General features: G+C 37.8%; 1 protein-coding gene across 6 annotated transcripts in view; it reads right to left on the reverse strand.

The window, feature by feature from the left end:
* Positions 1-20,999, reverse strand: part of phaf1 (phagosome assembly factor 1) — a 175,241-nt gene that overhangs the window by 105,236 nt on the left and 49,006 nt on the right. For 4 of the 6 annotated variants that reach the window (XR_011952326.1, XM_072547769.1, XM_072547773.1 and 1 more), the window contains exons 4-5: positions 11,671-11,787; positions 6,551-6,653 (exon numbers count right to left, since the gene is read on the reverse strand). Coding sequence is in view for 5 of the 6 variants with exons in the window: in XM_072547769.1 (XP_072403870.1) it covers positions 6,551-6,653; positions 11,671-11,787 (220 nt within the window). In the remaining variant the exon portion in view is untranslated. The remainder of the gene's footprint in view (positions 1-6,550; positions 6,654-11,670; positions 11,788-20,999) is intronic. The other 2 variants (XM_072547772.1, XM_072547774.1) reach the window with 1 other exon arrangement.

The raw sequence follows: 20,999 nt of genomic DNA on the forward strand, positions 1-20,999 counted from the left end.
CTAATTAATAAATATCCTTCCTTTAATAATATCACAGGGCAACCAGAAATGTACACAGTACTCCAAAAGTGACCTCACCAACCTTCTGTACAACCCCAACATGACATCCCCCAACTCCAATACACAATGGTCTAAGCAATGAAGGCAAGCATGCCAAACACCTTCCTAACTACCCTGCCTACCTATGATGCAACTTTCAAAGAATCGTATACCTGCACCTCTAGGTCTCTGTTCTACAACATTACACAAAGCCCTACCATTAACAGTACAAGTCCTGCCCTTGCTTATTTTACCAAAATGCAATACTTCGCACTTATCTAAATTAAACTCCAGCTGACACTCTTCAGACCATTAGCCCAACTTCAAATTTAAAAATGAAACTACAGGTCTGTTACAAGAGACAATGTGAGACATCATTAAGTTTGAACCATATTGCTTTACCTGCAAATATATCTTTGAAAGTGTGTGGAGACACAAATAAATCACTTTTTAAAATCTGAGGTATAGGATAGCAATTAATTTCATTTTCTTAACATTCAAAATGCTTGCTATTGGAATTATGGGACACTCATTCTCAGGGCATGATAAAACATCTTTTATATAGTAACATACTGATATCAGGTAGTAATAGTCTTTGACATTGCTTACGTACTTGCGGTGGAACGATGAGGCTATTTGCATTCCTACAGCATCTATTCTACAGCCTCAATTATTTGCCACATTTAATGATTTAACACAAGAAACACAAATGCAACATTGACAATAGCACAAAGAATTAAATGCTACCATCTCCCTTATTAGAAGAAACTGTGGCATAGTGGTAATGTCATTGGACTAGTAATCCATAGGCCATGTGTCTACGTGGACACAGAAGCTGGCAGCATTTACATTCAAGATAAGCTTATTAATTGTGACCATGACATTTATTATCAGTTGCTGTGAAGACCAATGTTCTACAAGGAAGGAAATCTGTAACCTTGGCTTGGTCTACGTGTGACAGAAGAACTTCAATTGCTCTGTCAAATAGCCTAGCAAGCCCCTCATTTGAAAGGCAACAAATGTTGACTTTACCAGCAACATACTCATCCCATGAGAGAAAAAAATTACCATGGCAAATGGATTTAAGTGCAGTGAAAGTTAATCCATGTTGGATCAACACAGAATTACAACCATACTCTTGTTTAAGTAGTCTTGAACGGTAACAGTACACATGTGAAAGGGCTTCATTAATCAAATGTTTTTCTGAAGAGATACTACATGAACGTCCAATTCCATTTGTTCAATGTACTTTAGAAAATGATCATAACACTAAAAAGGGGAGGTGAGTGTTTTTCTCGTATTCTGATCAATATTGCTTCCACTCATAACTACCAAAAACAGATCAAGTGGTTGTTTAACTCAAGTCAGTTGTGGGATCTTGCTAAAAGAATCTTACATATCAGCAGTGAATAGTGCCCTTCAAAACTAGTGCTATACGTGAGAAACTTTGACGTAGGAGATGTGGTCAGGTGCTACAAATAGAAGACTTCCATTGTGAACTAAAACTAATAAATTCAATTAAAAACATAAGTGACAGTATTTGGACTTGAGAATCATTTGTAATTGAAATGGTAAATGTTGATTAAGACTACAGACATAACTGAAAAGCTCTCCATTTATTCAAACATTCAGTTGGTATTGCTCTGTAAGGCTAGATGAACTTCATATCAAGGGAGCAGCAAAATTTAAATGCAGTTCAAGACAACTCAACATTGTGATACTCAAGAGTATACCAAAATGCGCAGATCTGTTAACGATTCTTGTGCATGTGTCACTGAAATTATCTTTCAAGCTGAAACAGTTAATTATACAAATAAGATTGGGCGGGGGGGGGGGGGGGGGGTGGGGGGTGGTGGGGTGGGGAAACGCACAAAGGAGGATGGCGTGTGCATGCTCAGATGGGGTGGAGAGCACAAAGAGATGCAAAAAAAAAACAGGGTCACTGCACACAACAGACTGATAGATGTATAGAGATAGAGCAGTTGCAAGAAAAAAATAGAAGGCAAGGAAGACAGATTGATCATGGGGAAGAATGGAGAGGACTAACAGATGTGTTACATTATAATACATAACAGCGCTCCCGTATCTGTGCAACTTTATTCAGGCAAGAGTGGTAATACATGCAAGCTGCAAGTTGCTGTGAAATCTGGCGATGCAAACCTTGTAGGGGGTTGGTGGGTAGAGTGGGTGGAGTAATGATAGCTATTTCTGTTTTACTAAAGGAATGAACTGTAATCTGTTCTCTATTAAAGTCATTTCAAATAAGGAAGGACTTCAATTCTTTTTTCTTTAAGCAGCTTTTAAAAAAAAACAAAAGTGCGTGTGTTCTGCCAGGAAAAGTCACAGCCACTGCTTGCAGAGCACCCAGCTGATGAAGCACAGCTGGGTTAGTTTAATTTTTTTAAAATTATACTTTAAATATTAAAATTCATCTTTATTTAAAAAACAGATCAGTTGCTCAGCTTGTATTTACGTATTGAACAGTTGAATGTCCCACCCACCTAGATGTTTCAGAAAGTACAAAAGACAGACCCCAGTTAACTGGAAATTGATCTCCAAACCAGTCTTAAAAAGTACCAAAAGGAACAATAAGTACAGGTGGGCTACTACTACATTTGGTATTTTCTTTCACCATTATCAATAGAAGACCCATTGTCATGGATTAAATCACATGAAAGAACCATAACCAAGTTTCAAAAAAAAACTGGAGAAATTTTAAAAGCTAACAAAAGATGACCAAAGAAAAAAGGAAAGAGAAAATAAACTATGAGGGCAAGTTAGCAAGTAACAAAAATAGACAGCAAGAACTTCTTTAAATATATGAGGGGGATGAGAAGGGTCACACTGAACATAGGCCCCTTCAAGAATGAGGCTGGAGAGATCATGAAGAGTCAGAAACTGGCAGAGGAGTTGAGTAAATATTTCAAGATCCATCTTCACAGTAGAGGCCATTAATAGCATTCCAAAAATATTAAATAGTCAAGGGAAAAGGTGCAGGAAATAAACTAAGTAACTACCACTAGAAAAAAAAAAATGTACTAAGGATACTAATATAGCAAAAGGCTGATACGTCTCTGAGGCCTGATGGGTTGTGTCAGAGGATAGCAAAGGGAGTAGCTACAGACATAGTGATATACTAATATGCGTATCCTTAGATTGTGGAAAAATGCCACGGGATTACAGAACTGCTAATGTAACAGCCTTATTAACAAAAGGGAGGCAGACAAAATCAGGTAACTATAAGCATGTAACTAAATGGATATTATTGGGAAAATGTTAAGTGTCTATTATGAAAGATGTAATAGCACAGCATTTTGAAATACATAATATGGTCAAGTAGAGTCAACATGTCTTCACGATGGGAAAATCATGTCTGACAAATTTATTACAATTCTTTGAAATAACGAGCGGGAGAGGTAAAGGGGAACCAGTAAAAGTAATATATTCGGATTTCAAAAGGCATACAATGAAAGGTAGAGCACACAAGATTATTACATGAGATGAGACAAGAGCCCATGGTGTTGGGGGTAGTATATTAACATGGGTAAAAGGTAAAGGACTGGCTGGCTAATAAAAGACAAACACTTAGGAATAAGCAGGCTTTTTTTTCAGAAGGCAATCTGTAAATTGTGGAGAGCTGAGGCTGCATTTATATACAATATATATTAACAACTTGGATTTTCGAAGTTAATGTGCTATTGCCAAGTCTGTCAATGAGATTGGATTGGTGGGAAGGCAGGTAATGAAGTTGACAAAAGAGTTTACAGAAAGTATAGACAGATTAAGTGAGTGGGCAAAAGCATAGCAGATGGAATATAACAAGAGAAAATGTAAGATTATGCACTTTGACAGGAAGAATAAAGGAGCTGAATATATTTTAAATGGATAAAGACTACAGAAAGCTGCAACACAGATTTGAAATTCCTTATACAAGAATCACAAAAGACTAGCGCCCAGGCAGGTAATAGGAAAGCAAATGGACGGTCAGCTTTTATCCCAAAAGGAAATGGAACATTAAAAAAAAAGTCTTGTGAAAACTAAGGCACTAATACTATCCTGGAATACTGTGAAGCAGTTTTGGTCAACTTTATCCAAGAAAACCTACACTGGCATTCCAGAGAAGGTTCAGTAGGTTGATCCCCGGCATAGTGAAGTTTCTTGTAAGGAGAGATTGAATAGGTTGGGCTTGTACTTGTTTAGAAGAATGAGAAGAGACCATCATGAAAGATTTGTGGGGGAGAGGATTGACAGATTGAGTTTGAGGGACAATGATCAAATGCCATTTTCTCAGAGTGAGGAGTCACTTGTTTAAGACCAGTAGTGAATCCATAGCTTTCTTGACCACAGAAGTTTGTGGAAGCTGGATCATTAAGTACATTTAAGGCTGAGAGAAATAGACATTTAATCATTATCTCACTGAATTGCCAGACTTGATGGGCCGAACGGTTTGCTTCTGCTCCCATATCTTATGATATAAAGACCACTTTATAGAAACCTTTTCTATTGGGCTGGTTTCAAGTCATTCACTTAGACAAGGAATTTGCTGTACTTTTAATCCAATTTACAATAGATTCAATTAGAAACAGAAAACTGAAAACAGATGACTACTTAACACTTGCACAAGTCTTTTAGTACAGCAGAAATTGTTACACCAGTGTACCATTTCCAATGGGACAATCTGGGAATGGTGTTAGAATTTACTTTAAGAGGAACTTCAGCTTGCCCTTAACTATATCATTTTATAAATGGCCAGTGTTATAGTTTCTCAGTAAAACAAAGGAAAAACAATTCAAGTGATGGAAAGAAAACAAAAACAAAATACTAGAAATGATTGGTTGGTCAGACACTGTAGAGAGTAAATTACTGAATGTTTTAGGTGAATGATCTGAACAGAACTCCACAGATTTCTATACAGATGCACCCACACTTGGGAATTTCCAGAAATTTTTCTTGCCAAAACGTTCTCAGAATGATATTTTTTACAACACAAAGGCTTCCAGCAAAAAATAGCCATTCAACTTGTGGGGTCTGTTCTAATTCTCCAAAAGAAACTGTCCTCGTGCCACCTTTATTCTACCTTCTCATGTCTGCCTGTTGGATCATTATTTAAATTCCCTCTTGAATTCAGCCTGTCTCCACTACATTCAGACAGTGCATTTCAAATCATAAATATTTTCATGTCGTAACTGTTTTTCCTCATGTTACCATTGCTTCTTTCCCTATTACCAAAAACCTATGCGCTCTTTGGCTCATAATCCTTCCAACAATGGGAACAATCTCCCTACTTAATTTGACCATATACCTCTATCAAGTTCTCTCTGTCAAAGTCACACCCTCTCGCTATATCTACATAAATGAAGTTCCACACTTCCATGTCCCCCAGAGAGAAAGATGTCAGACCATGAGTGTGGCGCATTCCCCAAAAGAGAAAGAAATCCCACTTTCCAAATAGAGTCAGTCAGTCAGTCATTCTCAATTTCAGTAGCATTACTATTGGCTACCCAGATAATTGATCGGCAGACAGGAAACAGAAGAGTAGGAATGAAATGGTCTTTTTCCAAGTTGCAGGCAGTACCACTGGGATCAGTGCTTGGACCTCATTATATACACATTTGATTTAGATGAGAAAACTAAATGTAATTAGTTCTGTAATGGATGGTAGAGTAAACTAAGAGTAGCATGCTGAGCTTCTTCAGTGTGATTTGGACAAGTTGACTGTGTGGGCAAATGAACAGCAGATGAAGTATCATGTGGATAAATGTAAGGTTATCCACTTTAACAAAGACAGATTATCTGAATGGCATCAGACTGGGAAGAGCAGGTGCAACAAGACCTGGATATCATTGTACACCAGCCACTGAAGGCCTTCATACTAAGAGGATTGGAGCACAGGGCTTTGATGAGACCAAGCCTGGAGTAATGTGTGCTGTCTTGGTCTCTTTACCAGGGGAAAGTTGTTCTGGACAAGGAGGGAATACAACAAAGTTTACCAGACTGATTCCTAGGACAGCAGGACTGATGTATGAAAAGAGACAGGATAGGACAAGACTATGTTTAATCGAGTTACAGGAATTTTGGGGCTGGGGAGGACGAAGCATCTCAAAAACCTATAAAATGGCAACTGAACTAGACAGGTAAACACAGGATGAATGTTTTCAATGACCTGAGAAATTTCTTCACCAAGAGTGATGAGCCTGTGGAATTCTCTGCCACAAAGCAGTCAGGGTCAAACACTGAAGGTTTTTAAAAGGAGGAATTAAGGCTAAAGGGATCAAAAGGACAAGGCAAAAGCAATAACAGAATACTGGTTGAATGATCAGCCATAATCATATTGAACAGAGAAGCAGATTTGCAAGGTCGAATGGCCTACACTTGCTCCTACTTTCTAAATTGCTACTCTTTTCCAAACGTACCTTACAAAAATTTCCAGGAACGCAGAGGATATAGTATTACATGCTACAGCAGAGTAACACCCCCTCCCTCCCTAACTTAACACAAAAAGTGTCCTAACCTCTCACCTCCATGTCCTCCCGATGAGATCTCTCCCTTTCCTCAAAATCTCTGGCTCTCCTTCGGGCATCCTCAAATGCCTGTTGCGCCAGTGCATCCTCCTGCTGCAAAAACAAAAGTAAATGCAAGCTAGAATAAAGTAGCAATAGTCATGAGAATCAGTAAGAACTTCGAAGGATGTTCTGAATCTCATTAAATGCTTTTCTGAAATCTTAAATATACGAACACTCACTAAGCATGAACTTTCCTATTTCAACAAGGATGCGAAAAATACAAATCAAATTAATTAGCACAGTTAAGGATTGGTCTCTTTTCATTATAGTACAGCACAAATCCAAAGCAATGCTAAACTTTTCACAAAGCAGGGAAATTTCAAGTTTGCCAAAACTGATTCTCTGGTTGCTGTCTGTTAAAAGGATCAGTCCCCAGCATTCAGTTTCTACTGCTTAATTTCACTTTAGCTCAGACAAATGTTTACTACTCCAAAACATTTGGGGGAGAGAATTTCATGAATGAGCAAATATTACACAACCTGAAATTGGATACTTAGCACCTGTCTTTTGAGCACAAGTCACCTCAGCACTTCAAGTAGATGCCTGAATTGGGGAATCATGCAAGCATTCATATTAGTGCAGGTGACAGTAGTGTGCAGTTACCAGCTTTGACAATTCGGAGTTCAAACCTTCACAGCTGAACATGGTTTTAGAAGCAGAAGGGATCCTTCAAGAGCACTTTTTCCAAGGAATCAACTACTTACAGATTACTTACTGGTCAGCATCCTCTAGTTATTGTTACAATTTTAGAAGCATCAGTTGCTTTGTGTCACTGATTCCAACAGAACAATTTTACAGGGAACTAGCTAGCAGGAAATGATGGACTATTTTCCAACTTTAAGGCGTCTGCACAAAACAGCTCCACCCAGGTATAGTAGCAGGGAGCCTCTTCAAACATTGCATGAATTGCAGCATGCAGGTCATGCTAGATGAAGAGCATTTCAGATGTAAATCATCCTGAACTTCCAAAGATGTGATAAGATTTACAGTAATAGTACACAGGAGGGGCAGACTGTATTTTTCATATCTTTTGCAACCATGTGCTGTCTCAGTGCTAAACCATTCCTGCTGGGAACTGATCAACAGAAATAACTATTGGGATAGAAATAGAATAATTATGGGGCAACAGGATAGTTTCCTCTAAAGATGTCACTGTACCAATTAGCATACTAATCAAATCACTGAACTGAAATTCTGTAAAATGTTAACTAAATGTTAACAACTCAGATAGATAAGAACAAAGGACTGCCAATGCTGTACATCTGAAACAGAAGCAAAATGCTGGAGAAACTCAGCATATCTGGCAGCATCTGTAGAGAGAAAAATTGAGTTAACTTTGAGTCTAGTTCTGACAAAGAGTCACTGAACTCAAAACATTAACTCTGCTTTTCTCCTTATAGATGCTGCAGAATCAGTTGAGTTTCTTCAGCACTGCTTTCATTATAGTCAGGAAGGGATGCCAACTCAGCCCATCAGCCTCCATTCTTTTTAAAATTCATTTTGTGAGATGTGGGCATCCCTGTCTGTCCAGCATTTATTGCCTGTCCCTAGTTACCCTCGAGAAGGCGGTGAGCTGAACCACTGCAGTCCACCTGCTGTGGGTTGATCCACAAGGCCAGGAGGGAGGGAATTCCAAGATTTTGACTCAGCACCAGTGAAGGAATGGCGATATATTTCCAAGTCAGGATGACGAGTGACTTGGAGGGGAACTTGAAAGTGGTGGAGTTGCCATGTCTCTGCTTTCCTTGTCCATCTAGACGAAAGTGGTCATGTGTTTGAAAGATGCTGCAAGAGGATTCTCGGTGAATTTCTGCAGTGCATTTTGTTGATAGTAGCTGCAGTGTGTACTAAGAGTCAGTAGTGGAGGGAGTGGATACTTGCAAATATAGTGCCAATCAAGCAAGCTTCTTTGTCCTGGTTGGTGTTAAGCTTCTTGAGTATTGTTGGAGCTGCACTCATCCAGACAAGTGGGGAATATTCCATCACACTTCCAACTTGTGCCTTGAAAATGGTGGACAGGCTTTGGGCAGTAAGGAAGTGAGTTACTTGCTGCAGTGTTCCTAGCCTCTAACCTGTTCTTGTAGCCACTGCATTCATGCAGCGAGTCCAGTTGAGTTTCTGATCAATGATAACTCCCGGGATGTTGATAGTGGGGTTTCAGTGAAGGTAACACCATTGATTATCATGGGGCAGTGGTTAGATGGTCTTTTATTGGTGATGATCATAGCCTAGCATCTGTGTGGCGTAAATGTTACTTCTCACTTGTCAGCTGAAGTCTGGATATTGTCCAGATCTTATTACATTTGAACACTGACTGCTTCAGTGTCCGAGTTGTCGCGAATGGTGTTGAATATTGTGCAATCACCACGTATTCTGACTGATACTTAGTCGATCTCATGCATTAGCAGCACAAACATCAAGCAAAAAGTCAATTTACCTCCTGTAAGCTTTGAATCAAAGCATTATCATTACAGTAATTCCATAACAAAACTGTAAAGTTATAGACATCAAATTCCAAAACTTTAGGAACTCACGAATTTTTCATAATACAAGATCCAAGAGGGCTGGAAAGAAAAAGCCCAAAAAAGGTTGTGCAAACACTGAAGGAGGACTTAACAACTTTGATTCATCACAATTTAAATAAGTCAGCTTTAAACCAGTTAACAGACAAACTGTATTAATGATGTATACTATATTTTATGCTGCACAAAGTGTTAAACATGCTATCAGTCTGCGATTCAACTGCACTCACTCTCATACTTCTCTTTAATACAAAGGCTTCAATACTTTTTGTCCAGTTGAGCTAGTTAACCCAGTGTAATTAGAAAACAAAATCTCAAATTAACTCCAGCTTAGATACACAATTTAAACATTTCTAAAAATGAAACCAATGCCAAATGGGTGAATCATTTAAAAAGGTCTTTTTGCAATGCAGTGGAGGCATTAGGAAAGTTTGACATTTAACAGCCCCTAATAGGGTTGTGACAATGCTTGAAGAAAAAAAACAAAGCACTCAGCAATTAAATGACATTTATCACAATGATATCATATTTTTAAACAAAAACAAATGTCTTTAAGAAAAATAAAAGCAAGCTTCAAACTAACAAGCATTATAAAAACTAATGCTATGAATTCTGCTCTACATTTTATTCTCAACCCTATCCCATCATTTCCTTGTACTGAAAAATGATTGCTCATTTTACAAAATCTCTAAGGTGCTTTAATTCTTTCTAGAATGAATTCAAAAGGTATATCACAGCCCTCTGGAATTAACTTCAACAGTGTTCTCACAATCCTCCAAGGTAAGATTCTATTGGGGTCCTTTCATTATCTTTTTAAGCTTACTGAGACTTTGATTATTTTATTTTTATTTTACTCATTTTTGGTTTGGAACGGTGAGCCAAAATTGAGAATCAAAATGTTAGCAGCTGCTTGTTTTGGAAAGCAAAGTGCGAATAAACTCCCATTTGTTTATGAAAACTGGCCTTGAAAGCTAATTACAGTTTAATTACTGTGCTAATAGTTCCAGCAACAAGATGTTTTAGGCTTAGGACTGGCAATTGCTTTTGGATTCTGAACTGGTCAATCAAGGAAGGACCAGTGACAAGCCAAACACAATCTTGCTAAAAGAGGGGGCAAAAAAAAGTGAGCCATTCTGACTGTTGTTTTGAAGTACAACTATGTTGCTTCTGGATAGTGCTGCTTTGTTTTGCTCTGTTTGATTTTCACTGCAGTGGTCAACTTGCTGTTTGTTCTAAGAAGAAAACAGCCCTCTGTAAGAAGTGGATGAATAATTCTGGAAAGCTACTGAATCTGTCTGAGTGTATCAGTAACTTTGGGATTCAAGCAAGAACTCCGCTGACGTGTCTTTTACAGCTCCATTAACCTAGGATTTCTGAAGGCTGGGTACCAATCATATATTTGTTCAACCGGCAAATTACAAGTGTTTTAAATTTTTCTAACTGTCTATGTGAAAATGGGTTTCTAGTTAAAAAAGATTGGGCTTAGACATTGATGTTAAATAGTCTGCCTTATTTCTTAGCCATGCCCATGTTCTGCTACAGTTATATTAATAATAATTTGTCAATTGCTGTTACAAGTTGTAAACTTTGTATCTGATATGTTATTATTAAAGTTCAGTTAGAGACAATTGAGCAATTTTGAAGGTCAATGAACTTTTTAAATTGTCATGTTATGAATCTGGGATGATGATTTGGTTTGGCTTGCTGTCCCCATATCTTAACAGGCTACATACCCTTCCACATTCCTTCACAGTTGTCATGATTGTGAATCTCTTAGTTCCTTGTTCCAATTGTCAGCAGATAACCTGCTTCCCCTCAGCTGACTGCTTTCTCCTGTGAGGTTTTGCTGAGAACGAAGTTAGTACTATCTTCTCAAAGATGACAAAACCAACCACCACCTATTCACTGACTCAATTTGGTGAGATGCAGCACAAACCAAAACAAAGTTACAACTAACTGTCAATTATCCACACGTAATTGCTTATTTCTGTCAGCAAGAACATTCTAAGACTTTACCCTGAATCAGCATCTCAACAAGTTTTAATACATGTTTTAACTAAGTGTAGACGTCCTGACTCCTTTACAAGCCAAGTAGTGGTGCAAATGCAAGATTTCAAGTTCAAGATTTATAATTATACCTCTGACCTTAAAAGAAATATAGGTTAGTTTTTAAACTGTAATTAACTGCAAGCTCATTTAAAGTGCATTCCCATGAGCTATTTACCAATTTCTGAACCAGATGCCATTTGTCTACAGTTAAAACATTGATTCCAACCAAAATAAATTAATTCCTCAGTCTAAAAGTCAGATTCCAAAACTAGACATTCACAACATGCTGGCACAATAACAAGCTACTCTCAATACTTTTGTGTTGTAAGAACTTAATGCCTGAACATTCACTGTTCATAAAACTATTCAAAATGGCTTAACTGAAGAGGAATGAAGCATTTAGCAGGAATCAAAGGCAAAATTCAATTGATACTATTGTGTAGCACAGAATATTAGCTGGTCAACGAAACTGCAATTGGCCCAATTTCTTTGCTTACCTGTGCACGGTCTTCATCAAACTCTAGACATCCCATACCATCAAGTCGCTGGAGGTCAATCCAGCCTTTCCAGATCACACAAACTCCATTAAGAATCATTGGAGCCTTCAGGCAAACCTATGTACGAATACAAATTGCAGCACTGAATTTAAAGAACTGATGACAATTGCTCACTCCAAGTATATTTCACAAACTAGTAAGGATGCTGAAACTATGAAATTGTGAAATTAACAGCATAAATTACTCCAATTATCAAAATATTTCATTCATCAATTCCCTTGGTATTAGTCAAATTCTTCATTCAGCCACAAGAAGGCATCATGTTGACAGGAAACCAAATATAATCCATTCTCCTGTCCAATAAAATCGTTGTTAGACTGATGTTCTCCCATCCATGAAACTACCAAATATTTTGGTGCAAAGTAGTCATTTGAAGATAATATTCTAAATATCAGGGTGGAGATGACAGTGATAAGTCTGTTTTGAAAGCTACATTGAATAGTGGCTACATAGTCTGGGGAAAACACTTATGTTTCCAGCACATTGTATACCATTCAAACTATACATGAGCACATCACTCTTTCCACAAAGGCCAGTAGATCAGTTGATTGCCTAAGACTTGGATTATTTAATCAAGATCCGTAAAATTTTAGGCTATTCAAATTTTGTGTAATAATGCATCTATGGCATTTTACAACCAAATGAAAAAAGACAGTATAATAGCTTATGGATTCATACCTGATTGCTCACCACCTGAAGTGAATTTTCAAATAAAAATAATCTTTTAGAAGTTACTTGAATAAGATGCCATAACTCTTTCACAAAGACAGATCGGAAAAGATTTTGGAGGATCTAATTATATGACAAACCCATGGCTCCCACTATCAAAGCTTCGGAATATTACATGAGTGATCTAAAGATTTTGCCTCCCCTAAACAAAAAAAATCATTCCAGCTTTGAACAGAGTCAAGAAAAGCTTCTGCACACCATGTCACATTCTGCTATTTGTACGTTATATGCCCTTTTGTCAGAGTTCATAACTCTGTTGCAATCAACCGCTTTGATAACTACATTTCCAAATTCTGTCTCTCTGAAAACTGAAATTATATACTGTATACCCAATTCCAGGTTATTAATGTACATAACAATAACAGTGGCTTATCCCAATCTTTGGGGACTATCACTATATATCTTCCTTCAGTCTGACAAACAACCTTTTCCAATTAAATATGTTTTTTGGGTGCTTTACAATCTTTTAAAAAATTCATTATTGCTGGTGTCCCTTTGCTAGTAAGTGTATTGTGTGAAAAACTTAAGTATCATGCACACCTAAGGTCTTCAAAGAAATGGCTAATGAATTAAACAGTGTTAATTTAAATAAATTCTAGAAAGGTCCCAATGCACTGGAAAGCACCAAATATAAGCTTGCTATTCAGAACAGAAATCTAAAGGAGTGCTAGCTTGATATCTGTCTTAGAGAAGTAGAACAGCACTTAGAAAAACCCAAGATAATCTGGATGGTTTTATGAATGGGAAAATATCTTTAACCAATTTACTGGAATTTGGTGAAGGAGTAAATGTGGTGTAGATATAGGTGAGCCCGTTGATGAATTGTACTTTGGATTGCCAGAAGGCATTTGATAATGCCTCACAAAAGATTATTGTACAAACTAGAAGCTCACAGGGTAACATACTAATGTGGTTAAGGAACTGACTGAACCTGCAGTAGGCAAAAGTGGGTCATTTTTAATTAATATGATACGATAAACAAAGTCCTTCAGGGGCCTATGCTGGGTTCTCAACTATTGATATCAGGCCTTAAATGAGAAGATTGAACACGTGGTGGTCGAATTTGCTGATGACACCAAGATAGGAAGGAAAGTATGCGGTGTAAATGTTGTTACAAGGATGCAAGCTGATATAAATAAGGTGAGACAGTATACAAGAAAATCTGGCAGATATAGTATAACGTGATAAGATGTGAAGTTGTTCATTTTGATAGTAAGAACAACAATAGAATAGAATAGTGTTATTTAAAATCAGAATAGCTACAGAATATCGCAGGGGAATCAAATGTTCTAGTGCACAAGTCACAAAGAGCATGCAGTACACCAAGTGATTAAAATGGTTCAAAATAAAAGGAATTGAACACAAAAGCAGGGATGTTGTATTCATATTATACATTGCCAAGAGCACAGCAATGACCACCACAATTTGGGGGAGGCGATGTCCTAGTGGTATTATCACTAGACTGTTAATCCAGAGACCCAGGTAATGCTCTGGGGATCCAGGTTCAAATTCCACCATGGCAGAGGGTGGTACTTGAATTGAATGTAAAAAAAAACTGGAATTAAGAGTCTAATGAGGACCATGAAACCACTGTTGATTGTCAGAAAAACCCAACTGGTTTACTAATGTCCTTTAGGAAAGGAAACTGCCATTCCTATCTGGAGTGGCTTACATGTGACTGCAGACTCACAGCAATGTAGCTGGCCCTCAACAGTCCCCTGGGCAATGAGGGATGGGCATTAAGTGTTGGCCTAACCAGTGGAGCCCTTATTGTGTCAAGTGAATAATTAAAAAGTGCCTCTAATGTCACGCGCAGTTTCGGTTTTCATATTTAAGGAAGGAGGTAATGCATTGGAGGCAGTTCAGAAGAGACTTAGTAGATACCTGGAATAAGTGGAATATCTTTTGAAAATAGGTTAGACAGGCTGGACTCATTTCCACTGCATTTTAGAGCGGTGAGGGATGGTGTGTTTGTAGTGTAGCAGATGCCAAATATCTTAACAGGCTAGATATAGAAACGACATTTACTCTTCTGGTATAGTCCAAAACTACAGGGAACTATTATAAAATTAGGGTTCACCTTTTTAGGAGAGAGATAAGGGGAAATTTTTCTTTCACAGGATTGAAAGATTCCTCATAACTAATTAGGACTGGAATATTTCAGTCAAGAGTATCTGAAGATTCCACCTTTACTTCCAGTTCAGAAAGTCTATTTAGTCCACTCAGTTTGTGCTGGCTGCAAGAGGAACTCCGTATGGTTTAAGAAACATCCCAGATGGACTGAATTACCTTTCTACTATGAGTCCTACCAACCTATGTACATTATCTATAGATGGACTGAATTACCTTTCTACTATGAGTCCTACCAACCTATGTACATTATCTATCTTATCCAATAGTACTACAGCCATGTTTTTACGAAGATCAAATGTTTTAACACCCTTATTCTTTTTAGATCTTCTCTGTACCATCTATGTTCAGCTTGGTCTCTAGTATACAACATAGTTTATAACCAAAAGCCTCTTTTCAAGTCTTGTTTTAACCTCATTAATCATGTCAGAGCTCCAGCTTTAACTGCCTTTCCTGTCCTCAAGGGGATTGGCCTCCTTGCAACAGTCCTAGCTTAGAAAATGTGAGCCAATGTTTCAATTAAATCCAACTCCAGCTGGAGGAACACACCCCAATTTCTGTTGAGGTAATTAACAACTCCTGGACTCGAAGTTCCATAATTTCAGATCATGAACTGAGTCCTTCATTTTGTTTCCCTGCCTTCTCTCCCACCCATTATCTGGTTTCTGGTGTTGACATATGCAGCCTGTTCTACCAAAACATGTGTATTTTCAAAGTGAATTGGCTCTAACATGATTGAAGAATTTAGACTGTTGTGTAGAACGCAAACTTTCCTTACCTGTATTGGCTATAACGCGATTCCGGTCCCATTAGTTTAAATGGCCCAGCTATTACACGACATATAATTTGAGATGGAATGAAAACAGAACTATTGTGTTACATCAGAACCGACTGTATTCGTCATTAACGCCTTCTATTAAAGGCTATTCTGGCCCTCTCTTCTCTATAATCATTGCCCTTTTTCTTTTGCTCTGTGACACCTGTGATCTCTAATCTCCTTTACCCTCTAACCTTCCCTTCTGTTCCACTTGCTCTTCCAACCTTTACCCAATGTGTTAAAAACCACCAGTTTTCTACCTGCTTTCAGTTCAGAAGGGGAGTCATTCTGGACTTCAGAAGTTAACTCTCTCTTTCTCCACAGACATTGCCAGGCCTTAGTTTCTCTCGTATTTTCTGCTTTTATTTCAGGCTCCCTGCATCTGCATTGTTTTGCTATTATATAAAGATAAGTGGTCTATTCTATACCCAAAACATCTTCCCTGTGAAGGTTTCCAATGCTTCACTTACTGTATTTCCAGGAATCTTTAATTTCAGTCCAAATGTAATTTTTTTCAAAAAAACTCAGCTCCAATATACCTGGCATTATTCCAGAATTATTTGAAAGTTGATATTATGATAAGTCACCAAACGCTGCCCCAGTTCATTTCCCATAACTAAATCCGACAGTGTTTCCATTTTCATTGGGCTGGAAAAAAAATGATCAAAAGTTCACTTTTACATACTTAAGCAACTTTTCCCCTTCAATTCCCTTTATAGTATTATCTCAGGACAGTGCATATTAAAATAATTGAAGTCCACCCTAACTCTGTAGCTGTAGAGTCAAAGAGCATGGAAACGGCCCCTTCGGTCCAACTCATGCATACTGACTAATATTCTCAAACTAAACTAATCCTATTTGCCTGCATTTAGCCCATATCCGTTTAAACTTTTCCTAGACATGTAACTGTCCAAATGTCTTTAAACTGTAGTAAGTGTACCTGCATCTACCACTTCCTCTGGCAGTTCATTTCACATACAAACCACCCTGTGTGAAAAGGTTACCCCTCAGGTTCCTTTTTAAAATTTCCTCTCACCTTAAAATTATGCTCTCTAGTTTTGAATGCCCCCGTCTATTGGGGGGGGGGGGAGCCTTTGGTGTTCACTTTTTTTTAAATATATATTTTTATTGAAAGAAAAAGATTTGTTAAAAAATTACAAAATTACAACAATAAACCATCAAAAACAACACCACTCTCTCTCAAAACAAAGAGCACAAAATAACAACACAAACAAAACACAACTGTACTCATGTGGAAGATGAGCAAATCAGATAAATTAACAAACAAATACAAACACAAATAAATAAAGCTCAGCACAACAAAACATTAGTTCCCAACCTCCGAGAGCATCAAGTATTACACATAAATTTGAAATTCCTCCTTTGAGGCCATCAAGTTCACAAAATCAGATTGTCATGGCTACACAAAAGCATAGTTAGGATGGCAGATAAATCTACATCCAGATGTTCCAAAAAGGCAGTCATATCTTATTTCTAAAAAGTGCAATTTTTCAGTGTACCATATTCATAAGAAAGTCCAAAATAGTATGCTCCATGATTGGCCTATGCCAACCTGACAGACCCAGGTGGTTTTCAGAGACCCAACCCATGAGAATATTTTTCCTCGCACCAAAGTGAAAATATTAAAAAGGTTTGCCCATGAACATCTAAAAGGCCCAGGAGGAGAGAGATAGGGTCCCTGTTCGCTTCAATCCCCAAGAACCCTTCTATTACTCCAGCCACAGCACTCCAATACATACAGAGCCTGCGGCAAGACCCAGACAATGACAGTGGGTACTGGTACTTACCCACGTGTCCATAGAGATTTCAACCCCTGGCTCTCTCTCCCAGACCTCTCAAAGCCGCTCAACATCTTCTCAAAGATCACCCCCTAACATATGATAAAGGGAACTACAAGCATGAAGCACCCTCTTCTCTGTGACAGATCTGTAGCAGTTAGTCAAAAGCATGGTCCCTTTTTGAATAAAATCCCTGACCTGAATAAAACGAAAAAGGTCTCTGCTAGCTAAACTATATTTAAGGGTTATTTGGTCAAAGGACATTATTTCACCTTCAAATAAATCACCCAAACAGGAGATTCCCCTAGCTGTCGAAAGCTTAAACCCGGGGTCCATTATCCCTGGCTGAAAACCTGGCGTACCAACTACAGGGGTAAGAAAAGACATTGCTCTCCACACTTTGACAGTATTAATAATTAATTATCGGGTTATGACAATATTTTGTAACTGTCTTCATTTCATTCAAGAACAGGCTAATGAGCGGACATTTTGTCCAAGAGGCCTCGATATCTAGCCATATTGACGCCTGATCCTCACAAGCCCAGTCACTAACAAAAGACAAAAGGGAACTTAGTTGATATCTTTTAATATTCAGGAGGTCCACTGCCCCCAACCCATGGGGCAACTGCAATTTAGCTAGCTAGCTTAATAAGAGGCCACCTACGGTGCCAGATAAAGGAACTAAACCAACCATTAAGTCTCTGGAATGGTATTCACCTTATCTCTGCCTCTCTTGATTGTAAAACTTCTATGAAAGGTTACCCCTCAACCTCCTATGCTCCAGTCAAAAATGTCCCAGCCGATCCAGCCTCTCCTTGCAACTCATACCCTCCAATCCTGGTAGTATCATTGCAAATCTTGTCTGCAACCTCTCTAATTTAATGAGATCCTTCCAAAAGCAGAATTGTATGAGGTACTCGAAAGTGGCCTCACCAACATCATCAGATCTTTAAGGCTTTTATCCTCCAAGCATGGATTCTGATATTGTCATAATTGTAGTATCCCATATGATGACCATACCTCAATTCAACTGTGCACCACAGCATATATTTTCACTTTAACACAAATATGAAACATTATTTTGAGAAGAATGAAGAGGCAAAACTAAAATAGCATAACGTTAAGAGTGCAGGATGGGAAACATCTTGTAGCAATATATGAACTTTAAAGTGCAGGATAGATCAGAAGGCTGCTAAGAGCTCATCTTTGCCTTTATTAAAAGCAAAAGAGAATATTCAAGTAAGAAAGAGTAGTTATGCTAAATCTTCATAAACACTTGTTAGATCTCAGGTGCCCAATTCTAGGCAGCATCTCGAATGAGGATGTCAAGGCTTAAAGAGGGTGCAGAAAAGCAGGTATGAGGGACTTCATTTTGCATAGAGATCAAAGAACTATGATTGTTCTTAGAGCACAGAAGGTCAAGAAAATATTTGGTGATTTGTTCAAAATCATGGTTTTATTCCTGAATAACCCAAGTTTTAACTTCATTCCACAATAAAAGGAGAAAAAAGTTGAATAAAACTAACAACTTTAAAATCATTTTAAATACATCAGTTCAATCACCCTTTCAGCCATTTTATCTCTAAGAATAAAAGTTTATGTAAATTGTCTTCATTTTAACAGTTTTAAGTCCTATCTTCAGAGTTAAAAACATTTTATTAAAAATAAAATGCTCAGATTTTCTTGAGAATCTCAGCTTGACTTTCAGGGGCTCCTTCTGTATTAGTTTCTCTAAGATTTCCTTCTGGAGATGGAGTTGGTGAAATGAATGCCAATGGCTGCAAGGCAAATTACTAGTTAATCTATTGAGGGATAGGTTTAGGCAAAATTACAGGCTTTCTGCATGTCTTCTTGAAACTGCTAGGTGGTTACTGGGGTCAACTCAACCAAGTAAATGAGGGACTGGTTCAAGATATTATATGAAAGTGTATTCTTCTGGAATGCTGAGATCTCTCAGCACATGCACTGAATTGCTAGCGTACATTATGTTCTTCATTCTTTGGACTGAATAAAGGCGACTGTCTCTCTTGGAAGCACAAATATCTTACTGGAAAAGCTGAAAGAGGTTCCCTAAGTATTTGAACATTGTAATTAAAGAGATGCAAATGCATGAAGTTTGTTGACAACATTCAAATAGGGAGCATGTGGTAGAAAAACATTACAAAAGAGAATTACATAGGCATCATTTGAAAAAAAGTGGGTAAAATTAAAATTACTGAAGGCTTAGGGTTCAGTAAAAACTTTGAAGACAAATTTCATTTCTCTGCCAAGCACACTGCAATCCTGCAATCAAAAGTTCTTGACCTCTAGCTCGCATACAAAGGACTGAATTTTTGCCATTGGTCACACTTATCACTGATTTTCCATGGATGCGAAAGTGAATTTGTACAACACTTGTGTAGTTTGAATCCCATATGTCTTGCATAGAAATCTCTTATTTCCACAACTTATAGGGGCATCATTCCAATTGAGAAGGATGGATTCTGTGGCTCCTTCCTCCTTGCTTCAACTAACGATCCATCACTATACTGACTACAGTCACATAATAATACTCTTCTCCTCTGTGTGGTGTGACTCTGGTCTGGAGTATAGTCCAGATAGGCCATATGTTTTGGAGTCTTTTTAAACTTGTGCTTCATTTTAGTGATTCAGAGCTGGAGTGACTCAAGACATTGTTATTTCCCAAGAGGTATCCATCTGGGAGACTCACTGACTACAGATTCCCACATTTGCTGTTATGACACAAAAATTATTCTCTTTTGTAATACAAAAGTCAAGGCGCATGGGAATGAAAAAAGGTTATCATGGTTCACATTCTAAAAAAGATTTGATCAGACAGATTTAGTTAGGATTTCTTTCAGGTAATTTTATGGCTCAGTTAATCATCCTAATTAAATTTCTTTTATTATTTCAGGGTCCTAGTTACTCATTTTTTTTTCAATTTAAATCAATATGGTGAAGTCTTAAAGGAAGAATAAATAGCTCTCCCTGCCTTCGATCATCAGTTAATTTGCTTAGCTGTACCTACCCACGGCACTAAATTTTCACGTACCACATTCTTGTTTAAAAATTGGAAAGAAGGATTTGCATTTATGTAACACATTGCACAACCTCAGGACAGCTCAGTAAATTTCAGAGCCAATGAACTACCTCTGAAACATAGCCACTGTTAAAATGCAAAAAATATGCCAATGTTTTCCACAGCATGCTTCACAAACAGCAATACTGTGGAAGTGCCAGTGTTGGACTGGGGTGGACAAAGTCAGAAGTCACACAATACCAGGTTATAGTACAATGACGTAACGAAGGAGCAGTGCTCTGAAAACTTGAGATTTCAAATAAACCTACTGGGACTATAACATGGTAGCATGTCACTTCTGACTTTAAAACAATATGATAATTACTCAATATATTTTTGATAGAGGGCTAAGCCACAGAGAACAACTTTCCTGGATGGGAGGTAGGCATGAAAACAGAGACCTAGTATATATACAAAAACATTATTTTTGGAGCCTAAAAAAAAATGGGGCTTTTTTGCTAGCTTGACTTACTGCACTTTACGGTAATTGTTTCAATTTGCTGACACAGGTCATGGAATGTTGCTATTAAAAGCAAGTTCACACTGCTTTTGGAATGCAACTTGTTCAAATTTAAACACAACAGTGCCAACAGAAGAGACCACACATCAGGGTTTCACTTCCCCAACATATGCCTTTCCTGAAATAAACAGAAAATGTTGGAAATATCTTTCTCCAAGTTATACATTAACTGCAAGCAACACAGGAGTGTTATAG

The sequence above is a fragment of the Chiloscyllium punctatum genome, chromosome 26 (assembly GCF_047496795.1).
Source record: "Chiloscyllium punctatum isolate Juve2018m chromosome 26, sChiPun1.3, whole genome shotgun sequence".
NCBI lineage: Eukaryota > Metazoa > Chordata > Chondrichthyes > Orectolobiformes > Hemiscylliidae > Chiloscyllium > Chiloscyllium punctatum.